The sequence below is a fragment of the Trametes versicolor genome (assembly GCF_000271585.1).
Source record: "Trametes versicolor FP-101664 SS1 unplaced genomic scaffold TRAVEscaffold_7, whole genome shotgun sequence".
In the NCBI taxonomy this organism is placed as follows: domain Eukaryota; kingdom Fungi; phylum Basidiomycota; class Agaricomycetes; order Polyporales; family Polyporaceae; genus Trametes; species Trametes versicolor.
Genome location: NW_007360327.1, coordinates 1,237,662 through 1,257,721, shown reverse-complemented (window position 1 = coordinate 1,257,721; position 20,060 = coordinate 1,237,662). Strand labels below are relative to the sequence as shown.

The 20,060-nt window shown below is 59.0% G+C and overlaps 7 protein-coding genes across 7 annotated transcripts; 1 reads left to right on the top strand and 6 right to left on the bottom strand.

Moving 5' to 3' along the window:
* Positions 1–11: 11 nt before the first annotated feature.
* On the bottom strand, positions 12–3,853 carry TRAVEDRAFT_150046 (uncharacterized protein). Its single transcript, XM_008041502.1, has 11 exons — positions 3,756–3,853; positions 3,475–3,652; positions 3,163–3,388; positions 2,729–3,045; positions 2,537–2,619; positions 1,651–2,485; positions 1,393–1,585; positions 1,123–1,325; positions 841–1,048; positions 653–787; positions 12–580 (listed from the first exon to the last, which is right to left on the bottom strand). Exons 1-11 carry the CDS (start codon positions 3,812–3,814, stop codon positions 459–461), a joined length of 2,559 nt encoding a protein of 852 aa, XP_008039693.1. The 5' UTR covers positions 3,815–3,853; the 3' UTR covers positions 12–458.
* A 3,053-nt stretch (positions 3,854–6,906) lies between these two features.
* Positions 6,907–7,551, bottom strand: TRAVEDRAFT_126863 (uncharacterized protein; the record flags this gene model as incomplete). Its single annotated transcript, XM_008041501.1, has 1 exon — positions 6,907–7,551. A coding segment is annotated over one exon (645 nt), but the record flags the coding sequence as incomplete, so codon positions are not given.
* Positions 7,552–9,117: 1,566 nt separating this feature from the next.
* TRAVEDRAFT_29599 (uncharacterized protein) lies at positions 9,118–12,825 on the top strand. The gene is made up of 15 exons (XM_008040945.1): positions 9,118–9,418; positions 9,472–9,512; positions 9,565–9,757; positions 9,808–9,994; positions 10,049–10,431; positions 10,484–10,604; positions 10,663–10,724; positions 10,782–11,045; positions 11,113–11,224; positions 11,280–11,351; positions 11,406–11,633; positions 11,699–11,823; positions 11,880–11,977; positions 12,027–12,181; positions 12,271–12,825. The coding sequence occupies exons 1-15, from the start codon at positions 9,371–9,373 to the stop codon at positions 12,645–12,647; spliced, it is 2,466 nt and encodes an 821-aa protein (XP_008039136.1). The 5' UTR covers positions 9,118–9,370; the 3' UTR covers positions 12,648–12,825.
* A 180-nt stretch (positions 12,826–13,005) lies between these two features.
* Positions 13,006–14,414, bottom strand: TRAVEDRAFT_126209 (uncharacterized protein; the record flags this gene model as incomplete). Its single annotated transcript, XM_008041500.1, has 6 exons — positions 13,006–13,046; positions 13,100–13,227; positions 13,286–13,855; positions 13,911–14,080; positions 14,143–14,268; positions 14,322–14,414. 6 exons carry the CDS (start codon positions 14,412–14,414, stop codon positions 13,006–13,008), a joined length of 1,128 nt encoding a protein of 375 aa, XP_008039691.1.
* Positions 14,415–15,473: 1,059 nt separating this feature from the next.
* TRAVEDRAFT_59190 (uncharacterized protein) lies at positions 15,474–16,304 on the bottom strand. Its single transcript, XM_008041499.1, has 3 exons — positions 15,892–16,304; positions 15,649–15,800; positions 15,474–15,592 (listed from the first exon to the last, which is right to left on the bottom strand). The coding sequence occupies exon 1, from the start codon at positions 16,257–16,259 to the stop codon at positions 15,984–15,986; it is 276 nt and encodes a 91-aa protein (XP_008039690.1). The 5' UTR covers positions 16,260–16,304; the 3' UTR covers positions 15,474–15,592; positions 15,649–15,800; positions 15,892–15,983.
* A 278-nt stretch (positions 16,305–16,582) lies between these two features.
* On the bottom strand, positions 16,583–18,190 carry TRAVEDRAFT_29596 (uncharacterized protein; the record flags this gene model as incomplete). Its single annotated transcript, XM_008040944.1, has 8 exons — positions 16,583–16,623; positions 16,673–17,268; positions 17,322–17,523; positions 17,578–17,655; positions 17,711–17,805; positions 17,916–17,949; positions 18,008–18,060; positions 18,111–18,190. 7 exons carry the CDS (start codon positions 18,188–18,190, stop codon positions 17,157–17,159), a joined length of 654 nt encoding a protein of 217 aa, XP_008039135.1. The 3' UTR covers positions 16,583–16,623; positions 16,673–17,156.
* Positions 18,191–18,624: 434 nt separating this feature from the next.
* TRAVEDRAFT_48570 (uncharacterized protein) lies at positions 18,625–18,861 on the bottom strand (the record flags this gene model as incomplete). The annotated part of the gene is made up of 2 exons (XM_008041116.1): positions 18,625–18,744; positions 18,805–18,861. The coding sequence occupies 2 exons, from the start codon at positions 18,859–18,861 to the stop codon at positions 18,625–18,627; spliced, it is 177 nt and encodes a 58-aa protein (XP_008039307.1).
* Between the last annotated feature and the right edge of the window lie 1,199 nt (positions 18,862–20,060).

Sequence of the window (20,060 nt, the reverse complement as noted above, 5' to 3'; positions counted from 1 at the left end):
CAACACTGGGTGGGGGAGGCGGCGGCGGTGATGGACTGAGGCTCGGCTGGACGGACAAATGGACGTGGATCGTGCGGGGGCGGGTCGGCGGGGTCGGCTGTGGCGCAGCAGGGCGGTATGCACACGGGCCGGGCCTCGCCCACATCGAGGAGTGCGTGCGCGCACTTTCGACTCTAGGGCGTAAGACCCGTCGTGTGCACCGCCCCGGTGCGCGACCCGCGCGACAGCATGTTCGCGGATGAGATGATGGTGGGCTACGTAAGAGAGAGGGGCGAGGGAGTGGCGATGACAGTGGGAGGGATGATGTCGATGGGTGTGAGCGTGGGGCAGGGAAGATGCGGCGGGGAGAGGTGGCGAGTGGTGGTGGGCGAGGTAGTGAGGCAACGGCAGCGGCAATGCACGACGGACGGACAGCGAGAGCGGACAGCACGGGTTCAAGCAGGACGCAGGGCACCTGCTTAAGCGTGGTTGCCCATCTGCACGGGCGGCGGCGGCTGCCCGGAGGGGTCGTACGGATGGGGCGGGACGCCGCCGGGGCCAGGCGGAGGCATCATCATCTGGTAGGGCATCGCGTGTTGCACTGGAGGAGGGGTAACAGAGAAGTAGCCGTCAGCGAGTCCCTGTGGGCCCATGGGATACGAGACGGGCGTACGCTGCGGGCTCTGGTGGTGGTAGTATGGGTGCGCGTGCGAGGGGATCGGCGTCGGCGGCATTGATGGGCGAGGCCCGGCGCCGTTTGGTGGGGGCGGGTACGCGCCGGGCGGGGGCGGCTGCATGTACTGAGGAGCTGTGGAGAAAATGAACAAACACCTCCGCGGGGAAGCAAACGACGAGACGTACGAGGCATTTGACCCATTTGTGGGGAGGGATACATCCCTGGAGCGCCGGGCGGCCGCCCGTCAGGCCATGCCCCAGCACCGTTGTGAACAAGATACGCACCATTTGGTGGGGGCATAGGATAGTGCATGGGCTGCATGTAAGGTCCAGGCATGTACGCTCCAGGCGGGGGCGGGCCCATCCCAGGCATCATCGGTTGTACCATCTGCATCTTCCGTATTAGTGTCAGCCACTTCGCTCTGCACACGGATGCGCAAGGCACATAGACACCGAAGGTATACGTACCTGACCAGGGTAGCCGTATGGCGGGTACGCATACACGTACCCGCGGGCCGCCGCCTGTGCGTTGGGGTCCTCCTCGTATGTAGCGGGGGGCATCTGTGGAGGGGGCCCAGGTTGCGCCATGGGCGGGGATTGCTGCTGAGGCTGCTGCTGGATCGGGGGGAACATCTGCATGTACCGCTTTCCGCTGAACGGCCATGTTGGCGCTACAAGCGACCATCATAGTCAGCCACGGCAGGACACACGAGCAGATCAAACAGCTAAAAGACGCACCGACTTGAGAGGCCTCGATGACCTTGTGGTTCTTGAAAGGGTTGAAGTCGTCCTTGATGTGCACCGGGGGCGTGCGCTTCGGCAGACGCGTGCCAAAGAAGGGGTTCGGCGGGCCTTGCGGGGACGCGGCCTCCGCGGGCTTGCCCTTCGGCGAAGACGTCGATGACGTTCCGTTCGGGTTCGGCGAGCCGCCCTGAAGCGCACAGAAGCATAATGTTAATGCACACAGACACCCACGTCGAGACGGCGTTTACGTACGGGCGAAAGAGATGAGTTCTTCGCGGTCGGCCGGAACGACGACGCGTTCACGTTCAGCCTGTTGACAGCCGTCGGCGACAGCGGGCTCGCGGCGGGCTTGACACCCCCGTTTACAGAAGGCACAGCACTCTGCGGCTGTCCCGGGCTCGTGCGCTTGCCCTTGAAGGGCGGGATCGCCTGAATAACCATCGAAATCTTCTTGTCGCCGGGCTTGCTGGGAGCCGTCGCAGTCTTCCCGCCAGAGCTTGCACTCGCCTTGGCGGCGGGCATCTGCTTAGCCGTCTCTGCGACAGGCTTGCCTGAGGGCGTGTAGCCTGCAGAAGGCAGCGGCCGTGCGACAGGGGCAGCGGTGAGCGTGCTGGAGACGCCGATCGAACGTGCGCGCTGGTCCTCCGAGTCACGAACAGTCTTCTCCTTGATGAGACGCTGTTTCTCCTCGTCCTTCGCGAGGATAGGTACGAGGTCGTCGGGAATGGGCTTGTTCAGCTTGAACGACTTGCTGAAGCTGACAAGGTCTGAGAGTCGCTTGTCCATCTCACTCTTCATCAGCGCCTGCTTCTTCTTCATCAGCCTGTCCTTCTCAGTCGACACGAAGTTCCTGAACGCGGGCACGGCATCTGCCGGCTTCGTTGCGCTGGTCGCCCCGGGGGCGGGCGAAGGGACCTTACTCGTAGTGGGAGTAGACGCCGTGGTCGGAGCCGCGACGCTGGTGCCGTCAGGAGCATTGATAGCCACCTTCGGCAGATCTCCCTTAGCAGGAGGAGTCGTAGGGGGGCCTCCCTTACGAGCACCGGGAGGAACATACGCGCCCGCGCTGCGCACAACGGCACCGTACCTACGAGCTGATCAGCACAGCCACGCAAATCAAGCATAGGGTGGAGCTCACTTGTCCTCTTCGTTCACACCTGATCCATCCGTGCTCAAATTCATGATACGCTCCTCCGCGATGTGAGGGTTGTTTACCACGGTCTGTGAGTGCGGGAACCCGAATCCACGTACGAGCATCGGAATATGTCGCAGGCAGCGGTCAGCGAACCTGTGCGGGAAATGCAGCGCAACACGAGGAGATAGCACTCACACCCATGATCTCGTTCGCAATCTGCTGCGCCTTCCGCTCCTTCTCCTTGAAGTCAGGAGCATTCCTGTCCAGCTTGGTCGTGTAAGCCTCTTCGTCGAAACCGGCCTTCACGCCAAACAACTTCTCGTTGACGGCAAATTGGTCCCAAGACCCGCCCGCGGCTCCGGCGCCGAACGTCATCTCGTCGCGGTTGCCCGGCGCAGGGGGCGCTGTGGCACCCTGAGCGGTACCTTCAGCAGCTTCAGGCTGCCATGCCTGCAACTCCCGCTCGCGGCGAGGGTTCGTCTTCTGTGATATGTCGGTGTCCGTCTTGAAGCCTGCGAAGACAGACGATCACAGCACGCGCGCAGATCATCACAATTCACATGCAGAAGAGAGGAGCACAGCCGTCAATCCCTGATATCGCGCAGGAGAGGGATATGGAATACACGCACTGTCGGCACCAGCACCGTTGGGCACCTTAGCGTCAGCTGGGCCCGACGACCACTCCTGAATGTTGGTAACAGCGATGAATTGCTGTTCCTTGAGAGGCGCGCCCGGGTTGGATATCTCCTTGACGTCCTTCAGGGTCACACCCTGCGTGTCGCCCTCAGCGCTGGTGGACTGGACTACGCCCTCGAAGCGACTGTTGGTCTTGGTCGAAATCGTGACCGTGGTTCCCTGGAACGCGGGTCAGACCAATCAAGCAAATATCCTGTTGCGGCACATGACGCAACAGACAGGTTGCACGAGAAGAGCAGACGTACCGTCAGACCCGAGATCTGCTGCAGGATCCGGGCATGGGGGCTGGCGTCCGAGGGACGGGCTCCGTTGATGAGAGGGGGAAAAGCGCCAGCGGGCTGCTGGTTGCCATTGGGAAGGCGTGCGTTGGCGGGGCCAGGAGAAAAACTGGGCGACGGACGCGAGCCCCAGGCAGGCGGACGACTGTTCATAGAAGGAAGTGATGCAGTCAGAATCGGCTATAATGCAGCGAGGGAGGGAGACGGATGCGGAAGTGGAAGTGGGAACGGAGAGAAGGGAGACAGACCGGGCAGCGGGATCGGGGCCCTTCCTGGGCGGCTTTGACTGTCTGGCTGTAGTGGCCATAGGAAAGCAAGGAAAGAGAACTGAGTATGAATGAAAGAAGAGAAAGCAGAGAAGCAGAAGAGGGAGCCGAGTGGTAGAGGGCGGGCGGGCTCGAGCTGGGCGATAACAAGGCGAGCTCGGGGTAGAAACGAGGCGAGACTCGGCTGGTGTCGTTCGTGTGGACGGGGGCGACGGAAGCTCAGCTGCGCGTGGTCTTCGTCGACGTCGTCGGGGCCGGCGGTGGAGACGGGGAGGGGAGCGTGGGGGGAGAAAGAGAGAGGAGACGGGCGCAGAGCAGGAGGGTCGGACTGAGGGAGTCGCTCTGTCCACAATTCTAACACTCGCCTCAATTAGGACCCCGGAACCCCAGCTGCCTCCCGCCGTCTCATCTTCTTCCACTTCCGTCTACATCTAGCCCCTCTCGTTCGTTACATTGATTGCCCATCGCTGCGTGCACCGACCGCCCACCGTCGCAGGCAGCTCGAGGTCGCTGCTCAGGTAGGCGGGCACAGAGGGTGGTCCGTGCTCCCGCTGCCGTCTCACAGCAGGAGAGTCCCGGGGTCCCGGCGCGTGTTGCCATTCGAGACTTGCCTGTCTTCTCGCCGTCTTCTGAACCTCTTCTTCATGAAATCCTGCGCGCGCCCAAGCGCCTTCCTCGCAGTCGGGCCCTCTACATGTGCCGCCACGCAGCTATTATAATACTGCAATTAAGGTATACATGCGGTCATACGGACGGGCACGCGTCGCGACAGTCACTGACACCCGGTCACTTTGTGGCGCCCGCTCGCAACACCTCCAAGCCGACAGTTGCGCGGAGGTCCGGGCTCCCTGTCCGCTCGTCGCCACCAGTGATCCTGCTGCATCATGCAGGGCATTGTGTCCGCACCTTGTGCAGTCGCGCGAGTATCGAGTCTCGAGAGCACCGCAAACACCGCTTCAACGGGTCACACCGATATCCATCGCGGCACACCGGTGTATAACAACCGCCACCGTACGGCATGTCATGCTGATACCCTCACCTCCACCCCCCTTGTAAATGGCCCATCGTAGAGGGCGCACAAACGCAGTGGGCTGGTCCAGCTGCATTCGAGAACCCCGAACCCCTTGCCAGAGGTCAGCGAATGCAAATGAGCCGCCTTATGCGAACCGGAACTCGTCGGGTTCCGCGCATGCCATACCACCTCCGTCCGGGCTCACTTCCGTACACACCGGGGCGCGTTACTCTTGAGCGTAGAGGCCTCGCCGAGCCTGCTCGTAGATATCTTCGCACCTGGTGAAGCTAAATCCACCGGAAGTGCGAGACCCATCTGGATTTCTTCAAAACGATTAATGCATTAAGCGTAACAAATCAACAACATAGAATACCACACCACATCCGCGAGGTCTTTTCGCGACCCCGCGACCCCCGATTAGCTTCGCTCGGCCCTCTGGTGCTGCTGTTGGCTCTCCTTCTCCAGCTCCCGCCCTAGCCCTACCAACACGCCCTGCTCCAGCGTCGTCTCCCACAGCGCAACCTTCGCACGCTCCACCTCCTTCGCCAACGCCGCCCGCATCGCGCGCGCGCGCTCCAGGACCGCCCGCTTATCTTGTTGCTTTCCTGCCGCCGCGGTCCCATGCCCGATGACGTTGCCCGTGCCCGGGATCGCCTTCGTCTTGCCCTTCGCCCGCGCAGTAGGACGTGCAGGCGCTACCGATTTGGCAGCCACGCGCAGCGGTTGTGCGGGCAGGACAATGGAAGCGTCCGTAGAGGGGATAACGAGGGTGTGCGGCGTCTGAGGGTGACCAGCAGGCGCCGCTGCGTCCTGCGGCGACAGGATCGCCGGCGTCTGCGAAGAGGGACACAGCTGGGAAGGCTGCGGATCCTGACGGTTCTCGCGTGACGCAAGAAGGTTGTCCGGGATGGCACTCGACTGTCCTGTTTCGCTTTGCGGGTGTGGGAACGCCAGCGACTCATTCCGAACATCAAGATTGAGCGGGGGCTGCGACAGCTCCTTCGTCGACTGATGTTCTTCCTGTTCGGCGGCCGTCGGAGGCATTGTTGGTTGGGCGTCCGCCGTAGGAGTCGCAGACGCTAGGAGGACCTCCTCCCAGCCGTCCGTGTCGAGGTCCATTGCCTCGTCGGCATCCGCGACCACGTCCATCCCGGCGAGCCCATCCAGCAGCTTCATGCTCGCTTCTAGCTCCTGCGGATCCGGCAAGCCCCAGTCCCCCCACGAGGGCGTCGCTGGCCCACCGTCTCCGTCTCTCTCTGCCGTATCCGCGAGTGAGGACACAGTAACGCTCGGTGAGTCCACCAGTGAAGGGGTGGGAGGTGCAGGGTTGGACGGTGACGTCGTGTGGCCGCCTACGCTCGGATGCGTCGCAGCAGTTCCCTTTACGCCCGAGGAAGTATGCACCTCGAGTACTGCCGTTGATTTAGGCACGGCGTGAGACTGTGAGCCCGTGGTGCCCGAAGCCAGAGTAAGCGCAGGACTGGAGGCCATTGGAATGTTGACCTGCACATCCAGCAACGCGGGGTCAATGAGATCGTCGGAGATCTGCGTGGGGCCGTTCAGAGTGACCGTAGACGTCGACGAGGAGGAGTCGGTATGGGAGACTGCAGGTGCAGACGTGGCAGGAGGCGGACCCATGCTGATGCTCGCTTCATTCGGATCGCCAGGCGGGAACGTGGTGAGCGTCACAAGCCAGTTGTCGAAGAACGCCTGGGTACTCTCGTCAAAGGCGGGTGACGCGGTCGCAGATGGGGCCGCGGTGGAAGACGAAGGATCGGCGGACTCCTGATGAGCGGAGGCTGACGCGCCTGAATGCTGCTGCTGTGCAGCCAAGAGCGACTCTACCAGCTGATCAAAAGCGTTCGAAGGATAGTTCGCACTCGGCACTTGGGTGGGCTGTGATGCGGAAGTGGAAGTGACAGGGACATGGGGTAGTCCACCGGACTCGGTGTATGCGCCGGGTCCGGGCGTACTTGAGCCTGGCGTCTGAGCACCGAGGGCAGCATCCTGTTGTGACAAAACAGAAGGAGGGGTGGCCGATTGACTGCGCTCCATGCCATAGTACAATGTCGCCGGTCGGTAGTACTTGAGAGCAGGCGGGATTGGAGCGGTGGGCTGTATCTGTTGCTGGTACCAGGCCTTTGTCGCGGCTTTCCGTGCTGCGTTTTGCACCAGATGTACAAGGTCCTTCAAAAGCCGACCCCCTCGTTCCTGCTCCCAAGCATTCCGGTAGTTCTCCGGACCCTGGCCCTCTTGGAAAGGATATGGTACATCCCAGTCCGCAGCACCCGCAGGAACGTTGTTCAACTTACGGCGCTTCAACGGCGGCACGCCAGATGAACTCGAAGGACGACTGTCGTCAGCTGCACTCCGGAAGGATGTGTGCGCTTGACTTTGGAAGGCTGTATGCGCTTGACCCGGACCTTGGCTCGGATACGATGGATAGGGATATGGATAGGGATATGGATAGTGAGGATAGCCAGGCGGAACCGATGCGAGGGAAGGAGAACCGGGGGCGAGGAGTCGGAGCAAAGACACAACCACAGGGAAGATGTTCTTCTGCTTCAACAGCGTGCGCAGGATCTGTTCGCTAGTGGGCGGAGGTAGTTGGGCGGGATCCGAGGGAGACGCATGGGTAGGCCGTCTCCCGATACATGGCTGTTGCTGAACCTGCGGCTCGTCCTCGACGACGATCGGGTTTTGTGCCGTGGTGCCTCGCGTATACCGGGCTTTTGATAGGTTCGCAGGATGCACGCCACCGACCATACCCGCCAGACCGAGGAGAGCCTGTTGATTTCTCAGGAAATTCGGCGGTGGAGGCTCATCCGGGGAGGGAAGAGGGATAGGCGGCGGGGTTGGCCTCGGCGTGGTCGCTTTCTCCTTACCCTTGCGAGGTTTTCGAGGAGGGGGGTCGAGCCGGACAGCGCGCGGTAGACCAGGAGTGCTCTTTCTCGAGTATGGCCCGCGTAGTTGCGACCGAAGTGAGGACTGTGTCGCAACGACCGCATCCTGTGTTTGTAGTACTCGGGGCTCGCTCGGCGCGGACACGCTCGCACTCAACGGCAAAGACGCTGGCGGATTGGTGGGTAGTTCAGCTACAAGGTGGGAACCAGGAAGTGCAAGAGCCCCCACGTTTTGTGCAGAACCGGGACCGCCAGGTAAGGCTAGCGGCGACGGTGACCTACCTCTCGCCGGCGACGATGGTGGAGAACCGAAGAGGGAATCATCATCGCCGCCGTCGTCAGAGCCTGTCGCGACGAGTGGGTCTGGGATGTCCGGCATAGCACTGAACACGTTGTTCGGATGGTTGAGCGTATGCGTTGGGTGCCTGATATGAACTACAGTACCTCGCGTGAGTGCTATCGATTGCTGGGAGCCAGAGTGGTTGGAGGAAAAGTGAGCCAGGTTGGATCGTGGGCGGTCGTAAAATGCGGAAATGATGAGACGCTTCAAAGAGCGTCCCGGTGCGAGGTTCTGAGGGATTCTAGAGGTTTGTCAAGGTGCGAACGAGGGAGGGGTATCTGGGTAGACGGAAGTCGAGGAAGAGAGCAAAATTGGCCTGCAGGTTGCGAGTCGCTCGGAAACAGCGCATAAATTTGTGGTCCGATACAACTCCGAGCAGGAGGTTGTGTCGGAAAACGAAACACTGGGCATCACTCTCAAGCTCCGAAGAGCGGCGCTTCGAACTTAAGTACCGGCAAATCTGGGGAACGATATATTGTTGCGGCCTTCTCGCCACCATCGCGGTGTTCTTGCTGTTCGCCCGTCTGCCTCAATACCCCAATGGTTCGAGTGACATTGAACCTGTGCTTGTCTGTTTAGGGCGTGCAACTCGTAAGAGCCGGGTTTATACGATTAAACCTGCTTAAACTCAATTAGCAGCTCTGCCGGCCGGCGTGTGATTACCTCTGCAAGTACTGCCACTTCCTCGACGAGAGATCGTCGCAGACTCAGCCATCATCGACTGCAACATCCCTAACAGCTTGCGGCAAGACATAAATACTCCTGAGAAAACAGTCGATTTTCCCCGGAGTTGCTATACGCGTGGTAGTCGGCGCGTGCCTGACTGTGCAGGGTCGGGCCGTTATCATCGAGAGGTGCGTCATGGGCTAGTTGTGCGATGTCCTCAGCCTCACCCGCAATTCCAGGCCAGAGCTGCTCTGTAGCCTTTCTCGTCCTCGGCTGATCCATGGCACGCCGCCCTCATCCCTACATCACCATCCCGCCCGGTGCTGCTCCTCCGTCAAACCCATCGCCGTCCGCTCGCGATCCCCCGCTTTCACCAGTTAACCTCTGGGCAGATCGTCGCTATCATGCCTACACACCGTCCTCCGCGAGCAACTCCACCTACTCTACTTCACGGATCAGCCTCGATGTCTCAACACAACCTACAAGCAGACCGGCGAGCGTGTACGAGGCGGAGACATCGCGACTCTCCTTTCCGGAACCGCAGCTATATCGCTCGTCTTCCCAGAGGTCATCGAGGTCATCCTACCGGCCGAGTAGCAGCGTAATGGGCATGTCGCACCGGAGTACCAGGAGCGATTCTGTGCTGAGTCCTGAAAGTCTGGTCACCCCAACCCAGATGGCGCGCGGGGAGTCGAGACCCCCCTCTTTTGTGGACACGCCCGAGGTACGCCACACTTCCCCAATACATCGAAACGTCTACCTACTTGCGGCGATTAGACCGCTGTCAGGGACCTCTCCTCCGAGCTATCAGACCTCACGTAAGTACATATATTCTCCTCACTCGACTGCGAATCATACTTATGCACACAGTCTTGACTCGGAGGAAGGTCTACGGAAGTTTCAAAGAGGAGAGATCTACGATGACGATCTGGAGTGGTACCGTCTCGTACCCCCTGAGGCACGCGAAGTTCTCTCCAGTAGCGAGGTCCAACGACAATCTATCCTGTTCGAGATCATCAAGTCCGAGAAGGACTACGTTTCTGACCTTGAAACGCTTCAGGAGGTGGGAATGTCCAGTTCTATGCGCTTACAGCTCCCTAAGCTCTAGCCCAGGTCTTCGTGGAACCCATCGTCAATACTTTAGCAGTCCCCCAGCAGCGCGTCAAGGGGTTCATACAAGAGGTCTTCTTCAATCTGGACAAGATTCTCGCGCACCACAAACGCATGCTCGGATCGCTGTTCGAACGTCAACGGGACCAGCACCCGCTCATTCAGAGCCTCTCCGATATCATCCTCGACAGTAAGCGAGTCACTCACACCCCACCGTATGTCGAAGTGCTCAGCATATATCCAGACAGTTTGCTCTTCCAAGATGATTACGAGGACTACATCAAACACTACCCGCTCGCAGAGGCCCGGCACCGTTCCGAACTCCGTCGGAACTCACGGTACCAATATCTCCTACAGCAATGCTCGCTCGCTCCCAGCGTACGGAAGCGCGACCTCATTACCTTCCTGTCCCGGCCTGTCACGCGTCTTCCACGACTCCTACTCCTGCTGGAGAATGCGAAGAAATACACGGAGCCAGACCACCCGGATATGGAGACGATCCCACTTCTCATAGGCATTCTGAGGGATTTCATTCGAAGCACGCAGCCAGGCATCGCTGCGTCAGAAGACAAGGTCAAGTACTGGAACCTGTGTGAAAGCCTAATATACCAGAAGGGCGAGATCATCGTACGTCACCAGTCAATGAGAGTCAATCTGAACTCACCTGATAGTTGATCAGGACCTGGACTTGTACGATGAGAGCCGTTCACTACGTTTTCAAGGCCCCTTGTCAAGACGGTACAAGTCGAACATGGACTTGCACTGGGCTGACCTCCATGTCGCCCTGCTGGACAACTATCGTAGGCCTGATTCGCTACCGCATATACTCACAATCTGTCGATCTGAGTAACGCTTCAGTGCTACTCCTCAAACCCGAGGCCCGCTCTAGCACTGTAATGAAGAACCATGTTGTGTCACGAGTGAGTACTCTATCCTCGCTCGTTCGCATTTCCGGCCGCTGATTCCCGATGCCGTAGCCTATACCCTTGGAGTACCTCCGTCTCGGCGCGTTCGATGGTCCACAAGAAAACCGCAAAGAGAAAGCAGAAGACGGCAGCGGCATCCTGGATCGCGTGCGTTCGCGCTACCGGCAGATGTACCCGTTCACGATATACCACGCGTCGTCGAAGATGAGCCGGAGATATACCCTGTATGCCGAGAGCGAGGCGGCGCGGCAGAAGTGGCATGTTGCGCTCAATGAGGCTCTGGGGATCCGACAGATCAGGCAGGAGAGCAATATGGTCAGTCGCCCTGGTTAGCTGATTCGGCGAACACTACTTACTACGTCTCGGGTGGTGATTTTGACAGCTGTTTGCGCCACACATCCTCAACGAAGGGTTCTTCAAGCATGCAGCGTTGATCGCGCCGTATGGCCTAGCAGCACACTACACGGGTAGAGTCAATGCTGCAGCAGAACTATGTGCGATAACTTCTTCTCAGTCAACTGGCAGCGTTCAGCTCACATATCTGCACAGCCAGTGGGTCGAACACGTTCATTGCCGTTGCATGCACCTCGGGTGTGTATCTCGCAAGGCGAGGCGAATCGTGTACGAGCTGTCTATCCTTCGAATCGCATATATGCGTGCTTATCAACCTCCCAGCGTTCCGCAAGGTCCTGAGCGTGCCCAATCCGACAAGCATGGTCGCCCTTGCAGCGGCAGGCAAGCTCTTCGTGCTGCATGAAGACGGCCTCTGCTCCTACTCCCTCGACATGCTCGCCCGCGCGGCTCTTGGACTCATCGATTCCAGGAAAGTGGACGCGACGAGAGAGATGATAGCGGGAGACGTTCTATTCTTCCGTGCTGGCCGAGTAGGCAATCGGTTCATGGGTGTGTAAACTTTCTCTCTGGTGCTGCATCCGAACCTTGTGATCTGAACAGTGTTCTCATCGCAGTCCTGTATGGTCAGAAGAGCTTTCTTCAAGTGTACCTGTATGCACTAGAGGTAGTGAGCAATGCGGACGCGGGCCACCCGCGTTGGAGTACGTCCGGAGTGTCGTCGTTTAGGTCGTTTGGTGATGTCAGCCATTCCGATTATCGTGCCGCAGATTTCCACCGCTGACACTGGTTATACAGCCTCTTGTCATCCCAAAAGACACATACAACATTACCGTCCTAAGCCGGCGTATCGTGATCTGCTCGGAGAAGGGCATTTCTGTTGCCGATCCTGCCAAGTGCGTTTCCCCGTTCACTGTTATTCGTTACATCCTGACACATAGTCAGTCTGAGCCTGGGCGTGAAATCAACACATCTGCCAGACTTTAGTAACTCTGATCTAAGTCTGGCCATGGCCGGTCTGAAGGTGCGCTGCGCATCCTGCAAGCCACTAGGGATCGTGCGCTGCCCCAACTCCGAAGAATTGCTCGTGGTCTATGATGGTGCGCTTTACTCACTACCTCTCTTCCACATCCTCCGTCTGACTAATGCCCCTGCTACCCCTCCTCCTCCCCGCCACGACGCGCAACAGAACTCGGCTGTTACATGGACAAGCACGGGGTACCGACGCGCGCATCCGGGTATCTACGCTGGGAGACCAAAGCGGTCTCGTACGCCCATCGCGGCGACTACCTCATGCTCATCTCGCCTGAGTTCATCGAGGTGCGCACGGTACACACTGGCAAGCTCGTGCAGGTGCTCGAGGGCGCGGACATGCGCCGCATCGACGTCGGCCTGCTCAGCCCGGACAAGGACAGCGCGCAGGGCACGACGCTCATCGCGATGCGCGGGCGCGAGGAGCAGGGGCTGGTCGCAGACCGCATCCTCGAGCTCGTCGAGACTTCGGAGCTGCGCACGCCAAGAGTGTCGGACGTGCCGGGGGCGTGGGAGGACTTCGATATATTGTAGCCGTAGTACTGGGCGTCGGGGCGGGCGAGGGTGAAATACGGGTGGATGTTGGCAGGATGGTGCTGGGATGGAAAGACGTCGTCGTATATCTGGCTATCTTATGCTTACCATAGAGTAATTTGGATCGTCTGTAATGTAGCCATCGTGATGTCATTGCAAGATAGTCATTCAGCAGCAGGCGCAACAGTATTGCCCAACAGTCGATCCCATTAATAATAAGAATAAAGAGGTACACCAGAGACCGTAAATAACTTAACTCCCTATAGACACAGCGGGGTATATCATGCAAGCGAACTAGGAGGACATCGTGCAGCGCCGAGGCTGCGTATTCGGTACGACGAGACATTGAGCGAGGCTTTTAGCTGGTGAAGACGGTCATGCCCTGGAGGTTGTCGGGGTCTGAAGCACAGTTCGTCAGCCGGTCACTCAATGTGAGCAAATGTAAGGCATACTGATGGTGATCCCCGCAGCCTTGGTGGGTCCAGAGAAGTTGAGCGAAGTGAGCTTCTTGGCCTCTCCAGGGCTATCGAGCAGGAGAACGTCGATCGAAGTCGCGTTGGGCGCCAGGACGTACATGAAGCTGTAAAGCGTGTAAATCAGCAACATGCCCACCGGAACGGAGGAGGAAGGACACGTACTCTTGGCCGTTAACGGTAGCGATGTCGTTGTCGATCGTCGCAGAGCCCGGGGCCTGGGGGTACTGCTGGACGATCGAGCCCTTCAGGTTATCGTCGACGTGCACCTCCGTGACGGTCGCGGTGCCGATGTCCGTCAGGTAGAAGTTGCCCGTCTTCTTGCTGAAGCTCGACCAGCACGTCGCGACCTGGCCGTCGATCGCGATCGCCGAGCTGCGGTTGTTGTCCTTGAGGTCGAAGATGTCGAACCCGAGCCCCGCGTCCGTCGCGAGGATCGCGTTCTTCCCCGGGATGACCGTCATCGAGAACGGCAGCAGCCCGTCCTTCGCGGGCGCGACGTTCTTGAAGTCGGGCGAGAGCGACCCGTCCGCGTTCACGTCCCAGATCGCGAGGAAGCCGGGGGTGGGCGGCACGCCCTTCACGGACGCGATCAGCTGCTTGCCGTCCTCGCTGAACACGATGTGGCTCGCGGTGCCGGCGGGGCCCGTCGCGGGCGTCGTCTGGTTCAGGCCTAGCGGGCGGAGGGTGTTCGCGATCGCGCTTAGGCCGGTCTTCTTGTCGACCTTGTAGCAGCTACGCAGCCTGTCAGTAACATATATCGAGGAGGAGCGGTATGCCGCAGACTCACTTGACACCGTTGACTTGGCCGCCGTTGAGGACACACAGGCGGTCGCCGTTGGCGTTGAACGCGAGCGACATGGGGAACTCGCCCTCCGAGGAGACGACGTCACCGAGCGGCTGGATGTTCGTCGGCGTCTTCGAGTCGATCGAAAACAAGGAGACGGTGTTCGAGCCGGCCTGAAAGAAGAAACCGATGTCAGCAATTATTGAACGGTGACAGAAGGGGTCTGTGTACTGACGTTGACAGTAGCAAGAACCTTGCCATTCGCAGACGCCTTGATTGCGCCCTGGGAGAAGAGAGCGTCGGGGCCAGTTGACTGACCATGCGCACCGTGGCCGCCCGTTGCAACAGCCCTGTCGAGGTTCTAAAACACACCTTCAGTATCATTCTATCGTGCAGGCAACCTGAATTACTTACAAGGGTACCGTCGGAGTTAATGCTAGCTGCGACGACCATGTTCTCATCGGGCTCGTTTGTAATGACTGTGGACAATGTCAGGAACGTGTTCATGTCGACCACATATGCGCACGTACAGTAAACGGCGCCCGCAGCGTCGAAGCGAGTGGTCTTCGACATCATCTTGGTCCGGCCGCGGCGGACCATAGGTGCCGCGGAGACGAGCGTCGTGGCGGCGAGAACGGAGGTAAGGACGGCGGAGGTGAACTTCATCTTGACTGATAGGAATATAATGGAGTTAAGTCGTAAACGAGAGTCGGGTACTGGACGTCCACAAATGGGAAGAGTGCGTGAATCAAAGAAGGAAGGTAATGGGCAAGATGAAGTGAGCACAGCTCCCGCGTGTCCAGGCGGCAAAAGAAGAGAGAGAGGGTCGAAAAAGGGACGAGGGCGAAGGCGAAGGGGACCGAGGGGGTGACCGAAACCGCCTCCCCGCTCCACTCTTTTTATACGCATTGATGGGACGTACCTCAACACAGTCCCCAATCTGGATCAGCCCCTGGCGTCAGCGGTGGGCGCCAACGTTGGACGAGTGCAACGGGGCTGTGAGCCGGCTGCCCCATAGCCTCACATTTCCCAATTGCCGTTGTTGCGCCCACAGGCGCGCATCCCGGCACGGAGGTAGTTTGCAGAAGGCCACATGGATACGCTCTCCCCGGCGGCATTCTTGCCAAGCTTATGTTCTTCCGGGGCCCGGAACGGGTCGAGGAAGAAGACCATCAAGATGTGTTCTGTGTTCTGAGACGGAGAAGGAGGACCAACGGGGTGGTGTCGCCAAGGGGGAGGCGGCAGTTGTGCTAATCGCTGAGTACGCGAGCCGCGAGACTATCGGAAGTTGATGCATATGCTGCTCCAGACGGCGTATGGTGTTATGAGCCAGCATTGCCAACCTCCTGAGGACCATAGGCGGCGTTCAAGCGGATGGCAGAGCCCCGCGAAAGAGATCATCTATTATGCAGCCTCGCGCTGCGAACAGCGACCTGTCGAAGCCACAGATTAGCCACAGACATGAGCTGCCAGACCATGGATGGGATGGGGACGTCCTAGGTTATCATCGATGCGGATTCTTCGTAAGCGCTTACCGACCACGTCTCTATGCATCTTCCCAAGAACGCCGCCTTGGTGGATTGCCGATTTGACGAAGGTTCGGCAGAGTGTTTTGCACTGGCAGGACTGACTCAAACTAGGCTTATGAGTTGTGATGCATCCCAGAATCTGCATACGGTTCTGATCTAGTTCGCCGTGTGAGCCCTAGGTGGTGGACAGCCACGTTCATCGAATTGCGCACCTCTTCGTTCGGAATCGTTCAAACACTCGTTCACTGGTATTCAGTAGTTCACAGAGGCATACTGTGTGCCATAGGAATTTGTTGTTGTCTTTCCCGTAGCGCATGAAGTATTTGGGGTCATACTTCCAGTGTATCTCGAGTCAGAGACATATCTATGCCGTGAACACACCGCCATCAGCAAGTTGAAGTCCAGCCGAGTCGCGCGCACACCGCCCGCGTCGGACAAAGTACGACTGCACTCACAATGATCCAGCGCCCACACATCACGACCAGCAGATGTCGCGTCTCAGTTGATCCTCGGACGCTGGCGCGGGCAGCCCGCTTGCGACCTGCCTTCAAGTTAGAAAACCGCCACGCGACCGCACGTCGTGAGAGGAGTCCAGGGCCGCAGGTTTCGCAGTCGGTCGACTGTCGACTGTCCTTGTCAACAACGATCCCCACGCGACGGGCACGCGAGCAGCCCTGGCGACCTTGTATTCAGAGCGCCGGCGCCCACAGACAGCGACGACCGTCGACAACGCGCGCCCGAGGTACAGCTGGGCACTGCGCCGGAGTCGAGCTCGCTCGCGTTGGCAGTTAATGCCATCGCGGCGGCGCGGCTGGGTGCGCATCGAGCTTCGACATCAACCACGGGCGCGGGCGTGGGCGCGGGAGGGGACTGTCAAGGGAATCAGCCGGCGAGTCCGCCTCCATCGTGTTCATGTTGGGGGTGTATCATTCCTGTCAGGGGATGTGCGGATCACTGTCGGCGGCGGCGGCGTGTCTGACGGAAAGACTTCAAAAATTCGGGTGTTAGACGCTGTCGCCGTGCATTGCCGGGGAGGGCGATGTAACGTACTCACTAACCAAGCAACCCCATCCACGTTATCGACGGAGCAGGTACTAGTGAAAACAGTAGTAAACGCAGCGTCTTTTCGAGTGGAATCTGTGGATGCATGCTATGATATGCCACTGCCGTCAAAAGTCTGCATCTATCTGGAACACATCAAACACCCAAACATACAACCCTGTCAAACATACGCACCTCACATCCACCCGATAAGCCCGAATTCCAATGCACACGATCGCATAGCCTTAGGTCATAGCGTTCATTGCAGGTATATAAACGGCTACAACATCGGTCCGAGGCATACGAATCCCAGAAGAAAAGAGTTCAAGCAGCGGAGAAAGGACTGGTCAAAGGAACTCGCAGAACACGGGTACCATCCGCCTCATCGGCGGACGGCCGTCAACGAGGCCTAGGATGTGTCACAGGAAAAAAGGCCAGCGGTCGTGGTCGATTAAAAGAACAATACACGTCGGGGGAATACGGGAGCGAAGGCGCAACGGTAGGACGACGGTGGGGGCGGAGGGTAGGGTGACAGAGCGGATAGCGTAGCGCAAGGAGGGTGGGCTATCGGTCGGGGGTGGCCGGGGCGGGCAGAGTCTCTCTGGGATAAAGTTCGAAGCACCAAATCTAGTCGTTTTGCAGCCGCGCCGCTCGCGACCGGGCAGGCACGTCCCGCTGTTTAGGCGAGGAAAGCGGCGGCGAGCGCACCGAGGACACCGACGACGCCGACCGACGCGGCGCTGCCAGAAGCACCGTTGGAGCCGGTCGCGGCGGCCGCAGTGGAAGACGAGCTGTTGAGAGAGTATGAGTACCATGACCGCGTCGAATGATAGGGACAACGTACGTGGAAGAACCCGAAGCGGACTTCGAGCCGGAAGAGGTGCTGCCGGCAGAGGTCGCGGTGCCGCTGGTGGCGGCGCCTGACGTCGCACCAGTGGAGGTCGCACCAGTGGAGGCCGCTGTGGAAGTCGCACCAGTGCTGTCGGTCGAGCTACCGCCCGCAGCTGAAGAACTGGCGGAGCCACCGTTCAAGCAGCTGCTATCGGCTGTAAAGGGAATGAGCGTCGGAAGAAGGCTTAGCAGCTATATGGGGCACATACGGCCGCTCTGGATCGTGACAGGAGCAGTTTGCCCTTGAGCACCCGTGGAGTCAGTGATCGTGAAGCCAATGGCGGTGTCTGCAAAATTCGAGGATGAGTGCATGTCTCTGTAGAGGCATTACGGTGTACTGACTCGCGGTGATGTTCGTGCTCCAGGTGAATGGACTCGACTGAAGGTTAGGGTATTGCTGCAGAGCAGTGGCGCCAGGCTGGTTGGCAGGGTTGATACTAAACAGGGCGTACGATCAGGGGCAAAGCACATTGCGCCAACTGAGAGAATGACTTACGCCTGGAAACGAAGAGAACAACCGCTCAGGTCAAATCTTCCATGTTTCAACTATCCGCAAATTTGACTCACCAAAAAGAAGGGACCTGATAAAACGAGCGACATTTAGCCTGAGATAGCTGTGAAGCTGACAGAGACACGTACCAGTTCCGCCAGTCCAGGTGATCTGGACAGGGACACACTGCGTAGGGGGGTTGCTGGCGAGGGATGAGGATAAGCCGAATGAGCGGAGATAGCGAGGACGTACGGGGTGTTGAGCGTGAGCTGGGCGCTGGTAGCAGCGACGAAGAGGGCGACGGAGACGAGGGAGGTGGAGAGCGACTTCATGGTGGACAGAGAGGAGAGCGACGAACTTGCCGAGGGTGTGGGAAGGCGAGAGAGAGAGCTGGGGCAAAGGCAACCAGTCAACGACCGCGCGCGATATATATACGCGGCGCGGGCCGGTGTTTGTTTGTCTCAGCGCAGGCACGTAAGCTGCAACGCCGGGCTCGTTCCATCCCTCCAACATTCGACACCCTTCCCCCGTCCCCCGACGCCCAATCTTGCTGCTGCGACCAGCACAGTCGTCCCAATGCACGCACACACCCGGGCGATCCTCCAGCGTCCTTTCTGGCAGTTTTGCATCGCCCGAGCATCCAAAGCAGAGCCCCGGATGGCCGCCCGACGCACGGCTTTGCTCGGCCCCAGGCCAGGCCCTGGCCATGCCGTGATGATCAGACCCGCCGCGGCTGCGCACTAGCTGCTCTCGCTTGCCACCCATGTTAATCCTCGGCGTGTCTTGGCACGCGGGGAACCTCGTCCTCGTCGCGCAGCCCACGCGGGTCGCCGTCCTCGTCGCCGTGCCCGTCGTCGGGGATGGCGACCGGCGAAGGTGGCGGCGCCTATGCTTGGCAGAAGAGTGATGCCGGCAACGGGAATGACCTCTTCCGTTCGCGTTGTACTGCGAAGACGTCATTGACGTTCCGCTCCTCCAGTGTGCTGCGTGTGCGTGCATGCATGACGAGGTGGCCTGCTGGCCCAGCCTCACCAGTGCCTGACCGCAACCACCATGTTTTTCTGCTCAACTCCACGCAAACATGAACGCTATCGAGACGCACGACAATTGTCACGTCCGCAGCCGTCGGAACACTGGATTTAGTGCGGCCTTCGGCGTCAGTCATTCCGCACGCAGAAGGCTCGAGAGCATCCATAATTATCTTGTGCTATTCACGGAACAAACCCCCACCTCGGAGGCAGAAGTTTGCACATAGACCCCGAGTCTGTGGTGCAAATTTGGCGGTTTATGAGGTGTGGACAGTCCTAGAAGGAAGCAAACAACTGTGAGCATCCGAAACTTTAGACAATGTAGAGGGCTAACTTGCATTCGTGACCCACGTAGGCGTCATAACTACGGACGAGCATACCGACGACCTCCGACGGCACCATCGGGTTTCAATCCAGACGAGACATGAACAATGACAAGGAGAACCCGGAGAATGCTCCGGGCGTATAGGTGAACGCCCGGGAACGCCCCCGTCGCTGAGGCTTATTGCGCTTCTCCCGTTCGGATTCTCCGAGTTCGGTCGTCTTCTAGAGCCTGTCTACCCAGTACGTCCTAGAGATCCTGGTCACCTCATTGCACTCAAGGGTCTCGTCATTCATCGGTCACTGCAACAACACTCTCCGAAATATACTCGATGTGTAATTCACTGCATAAACCGCCAACGTCGTCCACCACGGACGAGTGAGTGCTGGTGAGGAAGGGCATGAGAGATAATGGGTAGCCACCTGATACTGACCTTTGAGAGACTAAGTAGTTGTAAGTAGGCACGATACGCCCTACGTAGTGCAGTCAGAGTTGGAGCTACACCGCGCGAGACAGACTCGCGGTGTATGGTGTCCGGGGTGCCAGGTGGTCTCGCACGAACTGGCGTTCGTACGCCACGGGCGAGGCTCGTGCTACCTTGAAACGACATAACGCGTCTGGCTGCAGCTTGCTCTCGTCGAGTCGTCTATCTAAGCCACGTAATGCTCTATACGTATGGGTAGCAAAGTCATTAAATAGCCCTCGAAATTTCACCCACAGCCCTGTACGACTACGATCATGCCACCCCAATCGATTCCGCTCATCCTTCACCGTCCCTCTTGGAGGTCTGCAGGTCAACTTCCACGCGCAGCAACGCGCGCACGTTCAACTACGAGGTATGTCGTCTATTAC

Bases quoted from the DNA above. Each gene is read 5' to 3' on its own strand.
- TRAVEDRAFT_150046 (XM_008041502.1), bottom strand. From the start codon at position 3,814: ATGGCCACTACAGCCAGACAGTCAAAGCCGCCCAGGAAGGGCCCCGAT. The intron at 1,049-1,122 runs GTACGTATACCT...CTAATACGGAAG, and splicing joins CATACGGCTACCCTGGTCAG to ATGCAGATGGTACAACCGAT. The intron at 788-840 runs GTACGTCTCGTC...TTTTCTCCACAG, and splicing joins ACAAATGGGTCAAATGCCTC to CTCCTCAGTACATGCAGCCG.
- TRAVEDRAFT_29599 (XM_008040945.1), top strand. From the start codon at position 9,371: ATGGCGCGCGGGGAGTCGAGACCCCCCTCTTTTGTGGACACGCCCGAG. The intron at 11,225-11,279 runs GTGCGATAACTT...ATATCTGCACAG, and splicing joins CAATGCTGCAGCAGAACTAT to CCAGTGGGTCGAACACGTTC. The intron at 11,634-11,698 runs GTGTGTAAACTT...TTCTCATCGCAG, and splicing joins AGTAGGCAATCGGTTCATGG to TCCTGTATGGTCAGAAGAGC.
- TRAVEDRAFT_59190 (XM_008041499.1), bottom strand. From the start codon at position 16,259: ATGCGCACCCAGCCGCGCCGCCGCGATGGCATTAACTGCCAACGCGAG.